The following is a 19,082-nucleotide window of genomic DNA, read 5'->3' as shown; positions in this document are numbered from 1 at the left end:
ATTTTGCGCTACACCGCACAAAACATTTCAAAACTTAAAGTTAATATAAATATAATCATTCGATATAAGAAATTTCTAAGATTTGGTATTTTGCATTTACTAAGATTTTAGTAGTTTTGATTTTGCTCTTTTATGTAATTCGCATACATTAATAAATAAATTTGATATTACTTTTACAAATAAGTGTACCGTATAGTTAGATTTTGTGTTTCTTTTCTATTTAATATTTTTAATATGTGTACAACTTCTTACAAACATTTGATTTTGTCCTTATATACTTCAAACGTCTAATATACTCCATAAATCTTAACTTCTTTTGTTTATCGGTTAAAATTGGATGCACAACCATAATTTAATCACATTGTAAATAGTTAATGTCATTTTTTTCTCAATTTGATTCAGGGGAAGGTGCCATAATTGGGTACATATCCTTTTGACTCTTTCATACCCAACCCAGTCATGGCACCTTTCTGTGATTCAAATCTTATTTTTCTAAACAACCAAAGTCGGTATGTAATTGTGATTCTTATCTAAACTCTGATACATGCAATTTGTATAGTAGTTTTTTTCATTGAAATCCACATCAAAAACTTCACCAAGACTATTAGCGATGGACAGAATTGTTGTTCCAGATACATAAGGCAAAGGGATACCTCTTACCTAAACCCAAAGGTCAATAAAAGTAAAGAAATCCTCCTTAGGAAAATCTTCCCAAAGAGCAACAAACTAGTCATTAAACATCCAAAGACCTCTTCTAAGTATTACAGTCAAGTCAACTTCTGAACGGAACAAAAGTGTATAAATATGTCATCCATCACACACCAATGTACTCTAGAAGATAAACCTCAAGTTATAAGTAAGTAAAAGACCACATCTCTAAAAACAATTCTCACCAAAATAAGAGGTTGTCCAATCAAAGCTAAGTCTGTCCCTAACTAAAACTATCATTATTGATGTTCTCTTAAACAAATCTTAGAGTCATCTCTTAACAAATTTTAAGCTAGAGACCATCAATAACGATGGTCCAAGACTCTATCATCATCTTCATGCAGAATAAACAGTTTTGGTTCATCTCAGCCAAAACCAAATATTGCAATTTTTTTCTTTTTTTCCCTTTCTCTTAAAAAAAAAAATCAAAAATTATTTAATTTAATTCTCAAAATGTTTTAATCTTTTTTTTTAACAAAGAAAAGAAAAAAAAGGACACAATTTAATTATTTTGACACACGTTTAATCCGCGGAAAAGGCAGAAAACAAAAAAAAAAAAACAAATTGATGATTGCAGACAGAGAGAGAGAGAGAGAGAGAGAGAGAGAGAGAGAGAGAGAGAGAGAGAGAGAGACACCGAATCAAAAAAAAAAAAAAAAAAAAAATGGCCTTAAGGCTTTAACCCTCTCTCACCATCTCATCTCAAAACAAAGTCGTCAGACTGTAAAAAAAAACAAACAAACAACTCATCACACACACAAATTCACGACTCTTTCTCTTCTCAGATCATTTCTCTCTGATCCATCATCACCGAATTGTTCATCGGAAGAAAGATCGATCTCATTTCATCTTCTTCTTCTTCCCGACGTTTCTTGTTTCTTCTTCTTCCTTGCATATGATAAATTAGGGTTTAAGCTTCCGAAATTTGGGATCCGATTGTTGCAATAAGCCTCTGTGGCTTTTTCTCTAACCAAGTTTAAGAGCTGGGGGCGAATCAGTCTCATCGCCGCCATTATCCTGGCGTTTCCGATCATACCAGGGTAGGATTCTGGGATTTTCTTCTTGGTAATGCTTCTCGTAACAACAACACTTTACAGTTCATTGATTCCGTGAACACCGTTGGATCTGATCGTACTATGATGGATTCCTCCGTCGTCGCTAGAGGTACCGTCGCGTCTACGACTGGTGCTGTTGAAGAGCCGGAGTATCTCGCTAGGTATTTTGTTGTTAAACATTCGTGGAGAGGTCGTTATAAGAGGATCCTTTGTATTTCGAATGGTGGAATTGTGACGCTTGATCCGAATACTCTTGTTGTTACTAATTCTTATGATACTGGGAGTAATTTTGATGGTGCTTCGCCTTTGATTGGGAGGGATGAGAATACTGAGAGTGTTGGTGGTGAGTTTACTATCAATGTTAGGACGGATGGGAAAGGGAAATTTAAGGCTATGAAGTTCTCGTCTAGGTGCAGAGCAAGTATTTTGACTGAGTTGTATCGGCTTAGATGGCATCAAATTAGACCTGTGGCTGAGTTTCAAGTGCTACACCTTAGGAGACGGAATGCAGAATGGGTTCCTTATGTAAGTTTTTGTTCTTACAGTAGTTTCTATGATACTGAGCTGTATTTGTTGTGCTGGTTGTCAAATTGGTATAGTTGGTGAAGTTACTTTGGTGTTGAAGTCAAGTCAGGCTAGGCCTTTTGGCTGTTCAACATATTTGAATTTTCTGATCGTTATATAGTTTTAGCCAGAGTCTGGTATTAGGTGTTAAGCTGATGTATTTAGTATCTTAGGATGTATAATGTGCTGCTAGATTTTCGTAATCATGAACTGGGCAGGGGAGTTGTTTTCTCGAGTAAAGTTAATAATTTTATAGTAAAGTTCATGACTAGCCTTATTTTTATTCTCTATGGATTAATTTCTTTTAAATTATTTTGTAATTGCAAGAACCAAAAATCATTTGAAAGTTGCAACTGGTAGTAGAAATTCAGTGAAGTGCTTTTACTAATTGGTTCTATTAGATTTTGTTATGAAGTGATTTTATTCTATTTTTCGCAGAAATTGAAGGTCACGTTTGTTGGTCTTGAGCTTGTTGACTCAAAATCTGGTGATTCACGCTGGATTTTGGATTTCAGAGACATGGATTCCCCAGCCATCATTCTTCTATCTGATGCATACCGGTCAAAGTCTGCAGACTCTGCTGGGTTTGTTCTGTGTCCCATGTATGGGAGAAAGTCAAAAGCTTTTAGAGCTGCACCCGGGACAACAAATTCCTCCATTGTCGCAAGTTTGGTATTAATGAGATGCTTGGACATTAGTTGAGAAGTTGTTGCTAACTTATTGTTAATTTTGCCGATACTCTCTGAAGTAAGCTTGATGATTCCAAATATTCATTTGCAGGCGAAGACTGCAAAGTCCATGGTTGGGGTATTCTTGTCCGTCGATGATTCACAATTGCTGACAGCATCAGAGTATATGACACGAAGAGGTACTTACAATTCCTCTTATGTGTTTTGTCTAGTTCACTTTGTTGTCATTTCTTTATTAAGTTATGATGCCAATTATTAACTATGCAGCTAAAGAAGCAGTTGGAGCTGAAGAAAATCCTAATGGGTGGTGGTCTGTTACTAGATTAAGATCTGCTGCTCATGGAACTCTAAACATGCCTGGACTAAGCTTGACACTTGGCCCTAAAGGAGGACTTGGTGATCATGGGGATGCTGTAGCCCTTCAGCTAATTCTTACTAAGGCCTCCCTTGTTGAGAGAAGAATAGATAACTATGAAGTAAGTTGGCAATACGTATTCTTTGTTCTATTGTTTTTGTTTATGGTGTTAATGTAAAAATTTTCCCATGATATGGCCATGCCATAAACTGAAGAAGACTGAAAACGAATAGGAAGTAGCTCTACTTTCTGCTTGTCCAGTTTGGTTTTGTTCTGTCAAATACTGAGAATACTGCTTAGATGTGTGCAGGTTGTCATTGTTCGTCCTCTATCTTCAGTAAGTTCTCTTGTCCGGTTTGCTGAGGAACCCCAAATGTTTGCTATCGAATTCAGTGATGGATGTCCAGTTCATGTGAGTTTCTTCTGCTTCTATGTTATATATTTAACTGTGATAATTAGCTAATCTCTGTGACACATATTCTAGGTTTACTCGAGCATATCACGAGACAACCTACTTGCAGCGATTCTTGATACTTTGCAAACAGAAGTACGTATACTCGTCATATTTAGGATGCGATATGTTTCTCCTGAAACATTTTCATATATTAATACGTTGTTTTAATTGCACGCGAATTCTATTTGAGATGGGTATGCTAATATATGGGGGAAATATGATGCAGGGACATTGCCCTATACCAGTATTACCAAGGCTTACTATGCCTGGTCATCGCATTGATCCACCTTGTGGAAGGGTTAGTTTGATCTTTGGACCACAACATCTTGTTGCTGATATGGAAACTTGCTCCCTACATCTGAAACATTTAGCTGCTGCAGCAAAAGAAGCAGTTGCCGAAGGTGGTTCTGTGCCTGGTTGTAGGGCTAGATTATGGCGTAGAATAAGGGAGTTCAATGCTTGTATCCCGTATACAGGTGTGCCCGCTAATATTGAAGTCCCTGAGGTGACTTTGATGGCATTGATTACAATGCTACCACCAACTCCAAATCTCCCTGTAGACGCCCCTCCATTGCCACCCCCGTCACCCAAAGCAGCTGCAACTGTCATTGGCTTTGTTGCATGTTTGCGTAGGTTATTGTCCTCCAGGAGTGCAGCATCCCATATAATGTCATTCCCTGCTGCTGTTATCAGGATAATGGGTTTACTTAGGAACGGTTCTGAAGGTGTGGCTGCTGAAGCTGCGGGGCTTATTGCGTCCCTCATAGGTGGTTGCTCTGCAGATCTAAGTACTGCACCGGATTCCAGAGGAGAAAAACATGCAACTATCATGCATACCAAGTCTGTTTTGTTTGCTCAACAGGGTTATGTTACAATCCTTGTTAATCGATTGAAGCCCATGTCAGTCTCACCTCTGTTTTCCATGGCAATTGTTGAAGTCTTTGAGGCTATGGTTTGTGATCCACATGGAGAGACTACCCAGTACACTGTTTTTGTAGAATTGTTACGACAAATAGCTGCCCTCCGACGTCGTTTATTTGCACTCTTTGCACATCCTGCAGAAAGTGTTAGGGAAATCATTGCTGTTATAATGCGTACAATAGCTGAAGAAGATGCAATTGCTGCAGAGTCAATGCGTGATGCTGCTTTGCGCGATGGTGCTTTGTTGAGACATTTATTGAATGCTTTTTCCCTTCCTGCCAGTGAGCGGCGCGAGGTAAGTAGGCAGCTTGTGGCGCTCTGGGCAGATTCTTACCAACCAGCTTTGGATCTACTGTCTCGAGTTCTGCCACCTGGGCTTGTTGCATATTTGCATACACGTCCGGATGATGTTCTCAATGATACAGATCAAGAAGGTTCATCAACAAATAGACGGCAGAAAAGATTACTACAGCAGAGGAGAGGGCGCATAGCTAAGGGAATGGGTGCTCAAGATTTTCCGCTTCCCCCTGGTAATAATAATGTTGAGACTGGCGATGCAGCAAAAGCAGCAAAACAGATGAGTGCAAATACCGGTAGTGTACCCGATAACTTTCAAAGGCCTGCTGCAGATTCTTCTTCTGAAGCTTCGATCCCACAGGCTTCTGCTTTTCCAGGTGGTGACAGTACTACTGCAGGGGTTTCACAAAATGGCTATCCAGCATTTGCTTCAGTCACCACAAATGCAAATGGGCATGAGCAACCTGGGACTAATGCATCTGATGTGATTGGTTCTGACCCAAACTTGTATGGCATCCAGAATTCAGTGCTTCCAGCACCTGCCCAAGTTATTGTAGAAAGTACACCTGTAGGTTCTGGAAAGCTACTTCTAAATTGGCGTGAGTTTTGGCGAGCCTTTGGCCTTGATCATAATCGTGCAGATCTCATCTGGAATGAGCGTACAAGGCAAGAATTAAGGGAAGCTTTGAAGGCTGAGGTTCACAACCTAGATGTCGAGAAAGAGCGCACAGAAGATATTTCCCCCGGATGTGTGGATGTCGAGGCCACAACTGGCCAGGAGACTGTCCCACGTATATCTTGGAATTATTCTGAATTCTCAGTTAGCTATCGTAGCTTATCAAAAGAAGTTTGTGTGGGTCAGTATTACCTACGCTTATTGCTTGAAAGTGGGAACGCTGGCAAGGCACAAGATTTCCCTCTTCGTGATCCAGTTGCTTTTTTCAGGGCACTTTATCATCGCTTCCAGTGTGATGCTGATATGGGGCTTACTATTGATGGTGCTGTTCCAGATGATTTGGGTTCATCAGGCGACTGGTGTGATATGAGTAGGCTTGATGGTTTTGGTGGAGGGGGAGGAGCCTCTGTTAGGGAGCTTTGTGCAAGAGCTATGGCAATTGTCTATGAGCAACACTACAACACAATAGGTCCTTTTGAAGGCACTGCGCATATTACAGCACTGATAGATAGGACAAATGATAGAGCTTTGAGGCATCGCCTACTTCTTCTCCTGAAGGTATCAATAACTATTCAAAATATTACTTTCTTACTCTTTTTATTCTAGTTATTTTGTTGCTCCGCTTATTCTCATTAAACTTTTAATGTATGCATTGCGCCGTCACATTTAAAATCATTCTGAAGATATTCTTTTCATGCTTAGTTGCTTACTTTTTTTTGCCTTGTACATGCAGGCTCTAGTTAAGGTCTTGTTAAATGTCGAGGGTTGTGTTGTGGTTGGGGGTTGTGTCCTAGCTGTAGATCTGCTGACTGTTGTTCATGAAAATTCTGAGAGGACTCCTATTCCATTACAGTCCAATTTAATTGCTGCTACTGCATTTATGGAACCACCTAAGGAATGGATGTACATTGACAAAGGTGGTGCAGAAGTGGGACCTGTAGAGAAGGATGTCATCAGAAGTTTATGGTCCAAAAAGGATATAGACTGGACGACAAAGTGTCGGGCTTTAGGAATGTCAGACTGGAAAAAATTGCGTGATATACGTGAACTTAGATGGGCAGTAGCTGTTCGAGTTCCAGTCCTCACACCTACACAGGTTAAGCTTTATGGATATATTTTGTGTGTGACTGGCTATTGACGTTTCATTTTATCATGCTTAACATCCCAGAAGACATGCTTTTCATGCCAATTACCTTGTTTCTTCTGTTTTATTCTTACTTGTTTATGCAATAGTCATATTAATTTATAAAAAAACTAAGCAGGTAGGGGATGCTGCATTGTCCATATTACATAGCATGGTTTCGGCACATTCAGATTTGGATGACGCAGGAGAGATTGTAACTCCAACACCAAGAGTAAAACGTATCTTGTCTAGTACTCGTTGTCTTCCTCACATTGCTCAGGTAATGTCTTCCTTTTTCTCCATAATTATTCTTCTAGCTGTATCCATGATGTGTTCGATAGGTTTTATTAAGCTGAGCAAAGGATCCTAGTTCCCCTACAATTTAATAAGATTAGGCATGCCTGCTGTCTTTGCCCTAGTTTTCTGTATTGATTGAGATATTAGTTGCAAAATAATCAATCACTGGAAATCTAGGAGTTGTAAACTGAGCTGTGTTTTTCCCCCTTAATTGAAAACAGTTTATTATAATTTTATGATAATCTGATATCTTTCTAAAATTTGGAAAAGGCTCTGCTTTCTGGCGAACCAGTTATTGTGGAGGCTGGTGCTGCTCTTTTGAAAGATGTTGTTACCAGAAACTCCAAGGCGATGATCCGCCTGTACAGTACAGGGGCCTTTTACTTTGCCCTCGCTTACCCTGGATCCAATCTTTACTCAATCGCGCAACTCTTCTCGGTCACTCATGTGCATCAAGCTTTTCATGGTGGGGAAGAAGCTACTGTGTCGTCCTCTCTGCCCCTGGCTAAACGAAGCGTATTGGGTGGTCTTCTCCCTGAGTCCTTATTATATGTATTAGAGCGCAGTGGACCAGCTGCGTTTGCAGCTGGCATGGTTTCGGATTCCGATACTCCAGAGATTATATGGACACATAAAATGCGAGCAGAAAATCTTATATGTCAGGTATTTTCATATTCGCTACTATGGGCTTTAGGTCATTTTCTCTTGAAGACTATCAGAAAACTATCATTTTCAATTATTGAGTTTTAATTTCTCCATTCAATCTCCTCAGGTTTTGCAGCATCTTGGTGACTATCCTCAGAAATTGTCACAGCACTGCCATTCTCTCTATGATTATGCTCCCATGCCACCTGTTACGTATCCAGAACTTAGAGATGAGATGTGGTGTCACCGTTATTATCTCAGAAATTTATGTGATGAGATTCGATTTCCAAATTGGCCGATTGTTGAACATGTCGAGTTCTTACAATCGTTACTTGTGATGTGGCGTGAAGAGTTGACTAGGAAACCCATGGATCTTTCTGAAGGAGAAGCTTGCAAAATTCTAGAAATATCCCTGGATGATGCTTCAAGTGATGACCTAAGTCGGACTGCTTCAGTTGAGCTGAATGAGGAAATATCTAATATATCCAAACAGATTCAAAACCTTGATGAAGAGAAACTAAAGCGCCAGTATAGGAAACTTGCAATGAAGTACCATCCTGACAAGAATCCAGAAGGAAGAGAAAAGTTTCTTGCTGTTCAAAAAGCATATGAATGCCTGCAGGTACGTCCACAAAGCTTATGAATGATATGTGTACCAAATTTTTCTGATTATGTACCTCTCTTTTAGATCATTGGACCATTGGATGGTCACGTTATATGTTGAAAAGTTGCAGCCTTCTTTGATACCAGCAGATATTTCATGTTCAAGTTGTTTGATGAGTGTTATATTTAGCAATTGCTTTCCCCTTCATGATCTTGCTGTGTTCTTACTAGTAGAGATAATATTGGCCAACCTTTCCATTTTCGGTGTTTGCATGTCAAGCAAGTCTTTAATCATAGATGGACATCATGTGCTCATTAAGTTCGTTTAAGAACATAATTGATTTGTATCTAAAGTAATTCATAGTGTAATCCTATCTCTGAATTTATGTCATTGTGTATTTGTCTGGGGTCCATAATTATGATTGTGTTTATCTATATATATATATATATATATATATATATATATATATATTTATATATATCTGTATATTTATGTCAATAGAATTTATATTTCTTCTGCTTACAGGCAACAATGCAAGGATTGCAAGGTCCTCAACCGTGGAGGTTGCTTCTTTTACTGAAAGCGCAGTGTATCTTATATAGACGTTATGGACACGTGTTACAGCCATTCAAATATGCTGGCTATCCAATGTTACTAGATGCAATTACCGTGGACAAGGATGACAACAACTTTCTATCTAATGATAGATCCCCTCTTCTTATTGCAGCATCGGAGCTTGTTTCGTTAACGTACTTATTTCTCTTACTAAAACTGTGCTATTCTAATCTTATTTATTCCCATTCCTTCAATGTTATGTATTTATTATCTCCTGTTATCTGCTGTGTAGCTGTGCTACCTCTTCATTGAATGGTGAAGAATTAGTGAGAGATGGTGGTGTGCAGCTTCTATCGACTCTTCTTTCCCGCTGCATGTGTGTGGTTCAGCCAACAACTTCACAACACGAACCAGCTGCAATCATTGTCACAAATGTAATGCGTACACTTTCTGTAATAAGTAAGTTTGAGAGTGCTAGGGCTGGATTTCTAGAGTTACCCAGTCTGATTGAAGACATTGTACACTGTACGGAATTAGAACTTGTGCCTGCAGCTGTTGACGCTGCTCTCCAGTCTATTGCAAAGGTTTCTGTCTTCCCTGAACTTCAACATGGTCTGCTAAAGGCCGGTGCCTTATGGTGAGCTATACCTTGTTCTGTTTTCCGTCTTTAATATGTTCTTGTTCAATCGCAAGACAGATTCTTGGTGGCACTGTTGTGCATGTTAAACTTCATGTATAATGTGTATATAATCATTATACAGGCATTGGGATCCAATATTCAGCTGCACAGTCTTACACCTGAAATTTTTATCTTTGCTTCAGTCATTTAGACCTTTGCTTGTGAAAAGTATGACTAATGGCTGTGCTTCTTTCGATTTGTGTGTCTGTTTGATCAGGTATATTCTCCCATTATTACTACAGTATGACTCAACTGCAGAGGAATCTAATTCTGTCGAGTCTCATGGGGTTGGAGTTAGCATTCAAATTGCCAAGAATGGGCATGCTGTACAAGCATCACAAGCCCTTTCAAGGCTTAGTGGACTGTGTGCAGATGAGGGTTTGACTCCTTACAATGCTGCTGCGGCTGATGTTCTCAGAGCATTACTAACTCCAAAACTTGCTAGTTTGTTGAAAGATGAAGTTGCCAAAGAATTGTTATCCAAGCTTAACACAAATTTGGAGACACCAGAGGTAAACAGTTATCTTTTACTGATTTCTTTTTCTCCGCAGCTTAAGAATAATGAAATGAATGGTGCATAAACATCTTCAGAATTTACATTTCCATGTATGTTTGTTCTTGTGTTTTTGTATATCTCATAAGAAAGAATGTTTAATTCCATCATATTGCAGAATTTCTATTTCATTTTAAGAAGATACTTCTCTGCATATGAACTCTTAATGAACACTTCACTGAATGTTTAAAACATGTTAAGATTTTGGTGCATAGACTATAATTTTATCTAATTTTTTTTTCACAGATTATCTGGAACTCTGCAACTCGATCAGAGCTTTTAAATTTTGTGGATGAACAACGCGCCTGCCAGTGCCCTGATGGTTCATATGATCTGGAAACTGCTCAATCTTTTTCATATGATGCACTGTCAAAAGAAGTCTTTATTGGCAATGTTTACTTGAAGGTCTATAATGATCAACCCGACTCAGAGATTAGTGAACCAGAATCATTCTGCAATGCTCTAATCGATTTTATATCATCATTAGTGCATACTGAGTTGCCCTCTGTTTCTGAGGACCAAAATTTGATTGAAGACGGCATTTCATCTAATGATTCTCCAGAACTTCAAAGTAACGTAGAAGAACCGTCATTGATTGAAGGAGATTCTGATAATCAACCATCATCTGAGGTGATGAAGAAGGAAGAATTTTCTCTGATTGATCACCTCCAACTAGGATTGACTGCTCTTCAGGTAATTATATGGACAATGTGCATATATAGATATCAAAGAATTCAGCATGTCTGACCTTTTCTTTGCCTTTTTTTTTTTTGCAGAACTTGCTTACAAAATATCCAGATCTGGCTGCAGTGTTTTCGTCCAAGGAGAGATTATTACCTCTCTTTGAATGTTTTTCAGTGCCCATTGCATCAAAAACTGATATTCCTAAACTCTGCTTGAATGTCCTCTCTCGTCTAACTGCTTATGCTCCTTGCTTGGAGACTATGGTATCTGATGGATCTAGTCTTCTTCTCCTCTTACAAATGCTTCATTCTGCACCTTCTTTTCGAGAGGGTGCTCTCCATGTTCTGTATGCTTTGGCAAGCACACCAGAACTTGCTTGGGCTGCTGCAAAACATGGTGGAGTAGTATACATTCTGGAACTTTTATTACCTTTACAAAGTAATCATTCTTTACTCAATTTCTTTTCCATTGGCTTTCTGATTACATACAATGGAATCAATAACACAAAATGGTCTTGTGCAGAGGAAATTCCTATTCAGCAAAGAGCTGCAGCAGCTTCGTTGTTGGGGAAGCTTGTCGCACAACCAATGCATGGTCCTAGAGTTGCTATCACACTTGTGAGATTCCTCCCAGACGGTCTTGTATCTATAATTCGTGACGGACCTGGGGAGGCTGTTGTACATGCGCTTGAGCGGACTACAGAGACTCCAGAACTTGTGTGGACACCTGCAATGGCAGCATCTTTATCTGCACAGATTGCAACCATGGCATCAGATATTTATCGTGAACAACAGAAGGGTTGTGTTATTGAATGGGATGTACCAGAGCAGTCACCTGGTCAACAAGAAATGAGAGATGAGCCACAGGTTATTTTTTTTTTTAATTTAAACCTATAAGAAATCACTGAGCCATGGAGAAAGAGCTCCTTTGAGTGGAAGCATGATTGTTGATGAAATTTTTTTTCTCTCTAGGTTGGTGGAATCTATGTCAGGCTTTTCTTGAAAGATCCAAAATTTCCTCTGAGAAATCCAAAACGATTCTTGGAAGGACTGCTAGATCAGTATTTGTCAGCCATGGCGGCAACACATTATGAACAACATCCTGTTGATCCGGAGCTCCCTCTTCTTCTTTCTGCTGCATTGGTTTCTTTGTTGCGTGTGCATCCTGCACTTGCAGACCACATAGGATATCTAGGATATGTCCCGAAACTTGTCGCTGCTGTGGCGTATGAAGGGAGACGGGAAACAATGTCTTCTGGCGAAGTGAAAGCTGAAGAAATTGGCTCTGATGGAGTGAATGAGTCTGCTGATCCGTCAAGCCTACCTGGGCAAACCCCTCAAGAACGTGTGCGCCTTAGTTGTTTGCGTGTGCTTCATCAACTTGCAGCTAGTACCGCATGTGCTGAAGCAATGGCTGCAACTAGTGCTGGAAATGCCCAGGTTCTCTACTCTATTTCTCTCCTCTTACTACCACATGCATATATATTGAAATTAGTTGTTGGTAGAGTGTTTGTTACCTGTGACATGTGGAATGACTCTTGAGTTGACACCAGGTGGTTCCACTTCTCATGAAAGCAATAGGATGGCTTGGTGGGAGCATTTTAGCATTAGAGACGCTTAAGCGTGTAGTTGTTGCTGGAAATCGAGCAAGAGATGCGCTTGTTGCACAGGGTCTAAAGTGAGTCATACATTACTTAATAATTTTCCCTTTTGTTACTTCAGCTAACTTTTGCTGGCATTTTATATGTATCTCTATGTGCTAACTCTGTTAAGACTGTTTAAGTTTTGATATGGCAAAACCTAGTTATTGCGGAAAATAGTCGTTTAGAAGATGTGGCTGCAACAAGACTTGATATGCGTTCCACTTTAGGATGGTCGATCTGATTGTCTGATACAAATGGTTGTAAAAATTGGTAGGGTTGGTCTTATTGAGGTTCTTCTTGGACTGCTTGACTGGAGGACGGGAGGAAGATATGGCCTCAGCTCCCAAATGAAATGGAATGAATCGGAAGCATCAATCGGGCGGGTGCTTGCTGTTGAGGTTAGTATATATATATATAATTTGTTTGTTTCGTTTGTTACACATGTGATTGATGAAGTAATTAATATATGTCTCTCACAGGTATTGCATGGTTTTGCAACCGAAGGTGCACATTGCTCAAAAGTGCGCGAGATACTTGATGCGTCAGAAGTAAGTCGTGATATTGAAACACTATGTTCAAATAAGTGAAGCTTTTGTTTCTAAAGAAACCCCTGAAATGGATTTTGTGACAGGTGTGGAGTGCATATAAAGACCAAAAACATGACCTCTTCCTGCCATCTAACACGCAATCAGCGGCAGGAGTGGCTGGCTTTATCGAGAACTCATCCACCAGTCTTACTTACGCTCTTACCGCACCTCCTCCTCCTCCGGCTTCGCATCCTTGACCATCCCTTCCTTTTGTGTGTATATCCCAACCTTTTGTAAAGTCCCATAACTAATTTCCTTGCTTTCTTCCTTTTTTATAGAGAGAAGATACTATCGATTGTAAATGTTTGATGAGAGAAAGTAAAAAAACATTCTGGTTTTCTTGGACCTGACACAGTGAAAATTACAAATTACAGATATATATGATCGTCTGATGTCAGGATTTATGGTTGTTACTGTGGTTATGAAAGAATAATACATAATAAGTCGCTTAAACAATAAGCCAAATAAGAAGAATTAGTGACATTACAACTATTTATACACAACACTTCAACAGCTCACAAGTGAGCTCACTGCTACCCATTTCTTATTGATTGATTTGAGTCATGGTCTCACAGTTACGGTTCACGGGATTTATAAACTTATTCCATTATAAGTGTTGAAGTTTTGTCACTCACATTATAAAAAAGAGTTAACTTTTGTTTTGTTCTTATTGTAATACGTTTTATAATTTTTGTTATTGGTCACAGTAAAGCAGTAAAGGTAAAATTGATTTTTTTTCTTGTAATCGAAATTATGCACTAAAAAACTGAAACAAAATTTACTATAGGAGTAATACTTCACTTTTAAAGATTTTTTCATTTATGTATATAAGAGTCATATATCAAAAATTTCACTAAAAAAAAGATTAACTCGTGAAAAAGATGACACATATAATGTCGAGAATATGTCATTTTTGTTACTGTTTTAGATCGACAAAATTTAATTGATTTACAAAGTTTACAGTACACATTCTGAAGGTTAGAATACATATTTTATACAGTTAAAATGTTCTATTTGGATTATGTATTTTATACACAATACAAGTTCTACAAAATCTAAAATTATTTATGTTCTATGATATTTAGAATTCTAACTTCTACAATATTTAAAGGGGAATTGTCTTAAATACCAGGAAGATAGGTTTTTTTTCCAAAAGTAGCACCATAAATTTTATTTTCCAAAAATATCACAAAACTAAAACTAATTTTTTTAACATTCAAAACTAATTTCTAAATCCTAAACACTAAATGCTACCCCTAAGAACTCTAATTTAAATATAAATAGTCAACCCAAACATTAAAAAAATAACTTTACATCTTCAAAAACCAACTTTTTTATGTTTATGGTAATTTTGGAAAAATAAAACTATTGTGGTAATTTTGAAGAAAAACTAAAATGATGATATCCAAGGGAAATTTTCATATTTAAAGTACTTATTTTTGTACATTATTCTGTTTTTTACGAAGTTAGTTAAAAGTTGTTTAACCTTTACCCTACGTTCTAAGAATGTTTGAAAACGTATAATTATGTTTTTCCCTATATTCTATGAAAATTAGAAAACATTATGTGTAATATAATTTCTTATATATATATATATATGTTTAGATTACGTTTGCAAATTTTAGAATTTTTATTCTGTTTATTTCAGATTTCTCTAAAAAACCTAATTGTTTAGATTGTGAGTATGTTTGTACCGTTATTACAATTTGGCTGCTGATTTTAATCAACGTTCAAATTTTTTTTAACAATAAGCGTAATATTTACTGCAGTCGTTGCTCCATACAACGATGAAATGAACAACGCTTATTTCGATTCATTTTCATATCTTCTTCTTCCTCCTATTTTCATGACTTCTTACCTATCTAGGTCATTTACATGGAAAAAATAAATATATTCATGTGCTAGTACAGAGGTAAATAAGTTTTGGTGTTACATTTTGTCCGAAACTTTGATTTTTATATAAATTTTAGGGATTTTTTCTTTTTCTGGCTAAGCATTATTAGTTAGTGTTATCATATACACTCCAATACTCCATTCTTTTGAATGAACAAACCATAAAAACATTTCTTTTGTTTCCAAAATAATTATCAAATTAACTTGATTAATTTGATGCAAATTTGTACATTTTTTTACTAGGTGGTCAATATATAGTTACTAGCATTAAATTGACTAGTACATTGACTATGACCACGAATTTGGACATATTTACTTTCTAAAGTGCAAATAGTTCAATTCCTCGTAGTAACAACACAACCACAAAGATTTTGACATTATCAAATTTCCGAATTCTGTGACAGCAACACAAATATTAAGAAGTCCTAATCTTATATTCAAACATCCTTTACATGCCAAAAAAAAATCCATATTTTTACTTAATTTGGATGGAATAGTTCTAATCTCTTATAATAATCTTTAAAATCCAAAGATATATTTTGGTAAGTGTCATTTATTTATCAGAAAAAATTTCACCAGTCAAATTATCATTAATGTATGCCAACTTTGTATTTGGTATTCAATTTTTTTTCTAGATTTTTATCTAGAGAGATCTAATTAATTTACATACACTGTTTAATTAAAAATATCCTTTAACTTTAATTAATAAAAAATGTGAGATTTTTCTTTTAACTTCTGTTCCTTTTGAATTGTTTCTTTTAGCAATTAAAATTATTACAAAATTCATTTCTATGTACTTGTGTTACTCTTCTTCTTTTCTCATATATATATAGCCTAAGACAAAAAGTTATCCACCCATTTTATCATCTTTATCATCATCAAAACCTCCCTATCTCATTCCTCCATGTCCATCAAAATATGCATTTCACAACTCACTTTGATTCTCCTATTAACATCAACGATCCTACACAACCATGTCCATGCAACAAGTCCGATCAAAACCATCGTTGTTGTTGTTATGGAGAATAGATCGTTCGACCACATGCTTGGATGGATGAAGAAACTCAACCCGGACATCAACGGTGTAGACGGGTCAGAGTCAAACCCGGTCTCGGCTTCAGACCCGTCCTCTAAAAAGATCAACTTCGGTTCGGGTTCGCATTACGTGGATCCGGACCCTGGTCATTCGTTTCAGGCTATAAGAGAGCAAGTGTTCGGGTCAAATGATACAACCATGGATCCTCCACCGATGAATGGGTTTGTTCAACAAGCTTATTCAGAAGACCCTAGTGGTAACATGTCGGCAAGTGTTATGAATGGTTTCGAACCTGACAAGGTTCCTATCTACAAGTCTCTTGTCTCTGAGTTCGCTGTTTTCGATAGGTAATAACATCTTTTCCTGTCTTTTTTTTGGATTTATTATTACGTCATATAATCTTATTGTCGTCTACTTTGTCGTTTTTTTTTGTTTATTGCAAAAAAATATTATAGTCGTAGATTTTTGTAACTTTACTTTTTATCTCTAAAAACTGTAAATAAATTATACAATAATGTAAACATTAATTTCACAATGTAAGTCTTATATGTATCTTCTATATGTTTTTACAATTACATATTTTTATTAAAACATTATAATGGTAAATTTAGATTTTTCATCGTGAAAATTTCAGTTTAATATATGATTTATAAATATTTTACAAATTTGACGGTAAAAAACATGTTATAATATTGTATATTATTTTTGAACTTCCTATTATTTATTTGCATTTTTTTTAAAAATGATAGGTAAAATTATAACATTGATGACTTCAAGATTTTTTTTCACAAAACTACTTTTTTTTTCTTTTATATTTTCCACTATTTTCATATGGAAGTTTTTTTTTTTCTTAGTCAAGTATTAAGTATATATTCTGACTAACGCTCTTTTCTATGGTGATGTTGACATGTTGTTGAATGTTGACTCATGTAGTCAAAGCTAAAACGTATGTTAGATAATAAAAAGTCATTAGTACTAATTAATAAATCTAAACTTTTGTTTTCTTTGACCAGATGGTTTGCATCGGTACCATCATCAACACAACCAAACCGCATGTTCGTGCACTCAGGGACTTCAGCAGGAGCAACCAGCAACAACCCTGTCGAACTTGCAAAGGGTTATCCTCAAAGAACCATTTTTGACAACCTTGACGATGAAGATATCTCTTTTGGAATATACTACCAGAATATTCCGGCTGTATTGTTTTATCGGAGCTTAAGGAAACTCAAATATGTGTTTAATTTCCATAGCTATGGACTCTCTTTTAAAGATCATGCAGAGAAAGGTAAGCTCCCTGCTTACACTGTGATTGAGCAACGTTACATGGATACTATCTCGGAACCAGCGTCTGATGATCATCCTTCCCATGATGTCTACCAAGGACAGGTTTGGTTTTAAAAGGCTTTTTATTTAATTTATAGCCACTTTATATTAGTCCTAGGCGTTCGGGTATCCGATTCGTTTTCAATATATTCATTCAATCTTGGATATTTCGGGTAGAGAAGTTTAGGATCCATTCAGTTATTTTAGTTTTTCTCTGTTCGGGTTTGGGTTTGGTTTCAGTTATTTTCGTCGGTTTCAAATATTTAAAATGATTATATTTTAATAAAATTTGATTAAAATTTGGAAATATGTATAAAACTTCTAAAATATTTTGGTTATTTTAGTATAAAAATATTTGATATTTACGAGTTTATAATTGAAATTTTGGTTATTAAGCTATATCAAATCAATATAAGTACTACTTTAGATATATAAAACTATGTGGTTGGTATTTTGGATATATACCCATTCGGTTTTTTGTTCGGTATCGGTTCGGTTCTAGTTTTTTCGGCTCTCAAATTTACTGTCCATTCGGTTATTACTTTGTTTGTGGTTGGGTACTTTTGGTTTGGTTATTTTGCCCAAGACTACTTTGTTGACCAAAAAAAAAACTTTTAACTTAATACTTGGTATGATATTATTACACATTTTCAGAAGTTTATAAAAGAAGTGTACGAGACTCTAAGAGCAAGTCCACAATGGAATGAAACACTATTACTAATCACTTACGACGAGCACGGTGGATACTTCGACCACGTACCCACACCGGTTCGAAATATTCCTAGCCCGGACGGTATAGTTGGACCAGAACCATTCCTATTCCAATTCAACCGGTTAGGTATTCGAGTCCCAACAATAGCAGTGTCTCCATGGATAGAGAAAGGAACGGTCGTACATGGACCAAACGGTTCTCCATTTCCATCGTCCGAGTACGAACACTCTTCGATCCCCGCGACAGTCAAGAAACTATTCAACTTAACATCACCTTTCCTAACAAAGAGAGATGAATGGGCCGGAACGTTCGAGAACATCTTGCAAATCAGGAAAGAGCCTAGAACTGATTGTCCCGAGACATTACCCGAACCGGTTAAGATAAGAATGGGTGAGGCTAATGAGAAAGCTTTGTTAACTGAGTTTCAACAAGAGCTTGTACAACTAGCTGCTGTTCTAAAAGGTGATAATATGCTCACAACGTTTCCTAGAGAAATAAGCAAAGGGATGACAGTTATTGAAGGGAAGAGGTATATGGAAGATGCTATGAAACGGTTCTTAGAGGTTGGTCGTTTAGCTTTTGCCATGGGAGCTAATAAAGAAGAGCTTGTTCATATGAAACCTTCCCTCACTGAAAGAAGACCTTAAGTTTTATAGTTTCCATTACATATATATAAGTCAAATACAGATGAACAAAAAAAAAATATATATAAGTCAAATACCAAATATTTTATATATATTTAGTCTTATTAATAAACTGATATATTAATTGTTCTAAAGTTATGTGGTAAAGTGAAATTAAACACTTTTCTTAATTTTTTTTCCCTTCTGGTCAGAACTTTTCTTAAAATTTAATACCAACTATCGACTTTAAAAATTAGGTACGTAGTTACATAAAAATTCAGCTGAGTCTGAATTTTACGATTTAGAATTGGTGTTTTTTTCAGGACTCGGCTGGTTGGATCGTTTGTGCTTCATTTGTTGTATTTTCTTTGTAGTTTTCACTTTTCTTATCTAGTTTTTACCCTTTC

At 36.7% G+C, this 19,082-nt stretch overlaps 2 protein-coding genes across 3 annotated transcripts; both read left to right on the top strand.

The window, feature by feature from the left end:
- The first annotated feature begins 1,357 nt into the window (after positions 1-1,357).
- LOC17889945 (dnaJ homolog subfamily C GRV2) lies at positions 1,358-13,488 on the top strand. Of its 2 annotated transcripts, XM_006293485.2 has the most exons (22): positions 1,358-2,288; positions 2,766-2,999; positions 3,108-3,195; positions 3,284-3,492; positions 3,682-3,783; positions 3,856-3,918; positions 4,052-6,277; positions 6,453-6,815; positions 6,982-7,122; positions 7,410-7,802; positions 7,912-8,406; positions 8,914-9,137; positions 9,236-9,580; positions 9,840-10,134; positions 10,422-10,868; positions 10,952-11,297; positions 11,382-11,725; positions 11,831-12,298; positions 12,412-12,536; positions 12,776-12,899; positions 12,981-13,049; positions 13,133-13,488. In XM_006293485.2, exons 1-22 carry the CDS (start codon positions 1,845-1,847, stop codon positions 13,283-13,285), a joined length of 7,698 nt encoding a protein of 2,565 aa, XP_006293547.1. In that variant the 5' UTR covers positions 1,358-1,844; the 3' UTR covers positions 13,286-13,488. The 2 variants fall into 2 exon arrangements, with proteins under 2 accessions (XP_006293547.1, XP_023639956.1); XM_023784188.1 differs by lacking the exons at positions 1,358-2,288; positions 2,766-2,999; positions 3,108-3,195 and having other exon boundaries at positions 3,401-3,492; positions 3,672-3,783.
- Positions 13,489-15,827: 2,339 nt separating this feature from the next.
- LOC17888378 (non-specific phospholipase C2) lies at positions 15,828-18,818 on the top strand. The gene is made up of 3 exons (XM_006293900.2): positions 15,828-16,364; positions 17,031-17,403; positions 17,995-18,818. Exons 1-3 carry the CDS (start codon positions 15,886-15,888, stop codon positions 18,697-18,699), a joined length of 1,557 nt encoding a protein of 518 aa, XP_006293962.2. The 5' UTR covers positions 15,828-15,885; the 3' UTR covers positions 18,700-18,818.
- The last annotated feature ends 264 nt before the right edge of the window (positions 18,819-19,082 follow it).

This window comes from Capsella rubella, unplaced genomic scaffold (genome assembly GCF_000375325.1).
Source record: "Capsella rubella cultivar Monte Gargano unplaced genomic scaffold, Caprub1_0 scaffold_4, whole genome shotgun sequence".
NCBI lineage: Eukaryota > Viridiplantae > Streptophyta > Magnoliopsida > Brassicales > Brassicaceae > Capsella > Capsella rubella.
Note: the sequence above shows the minus strand (reverse complement) of the source record. Positions and strands in the feature narration are given on the sequence as shown.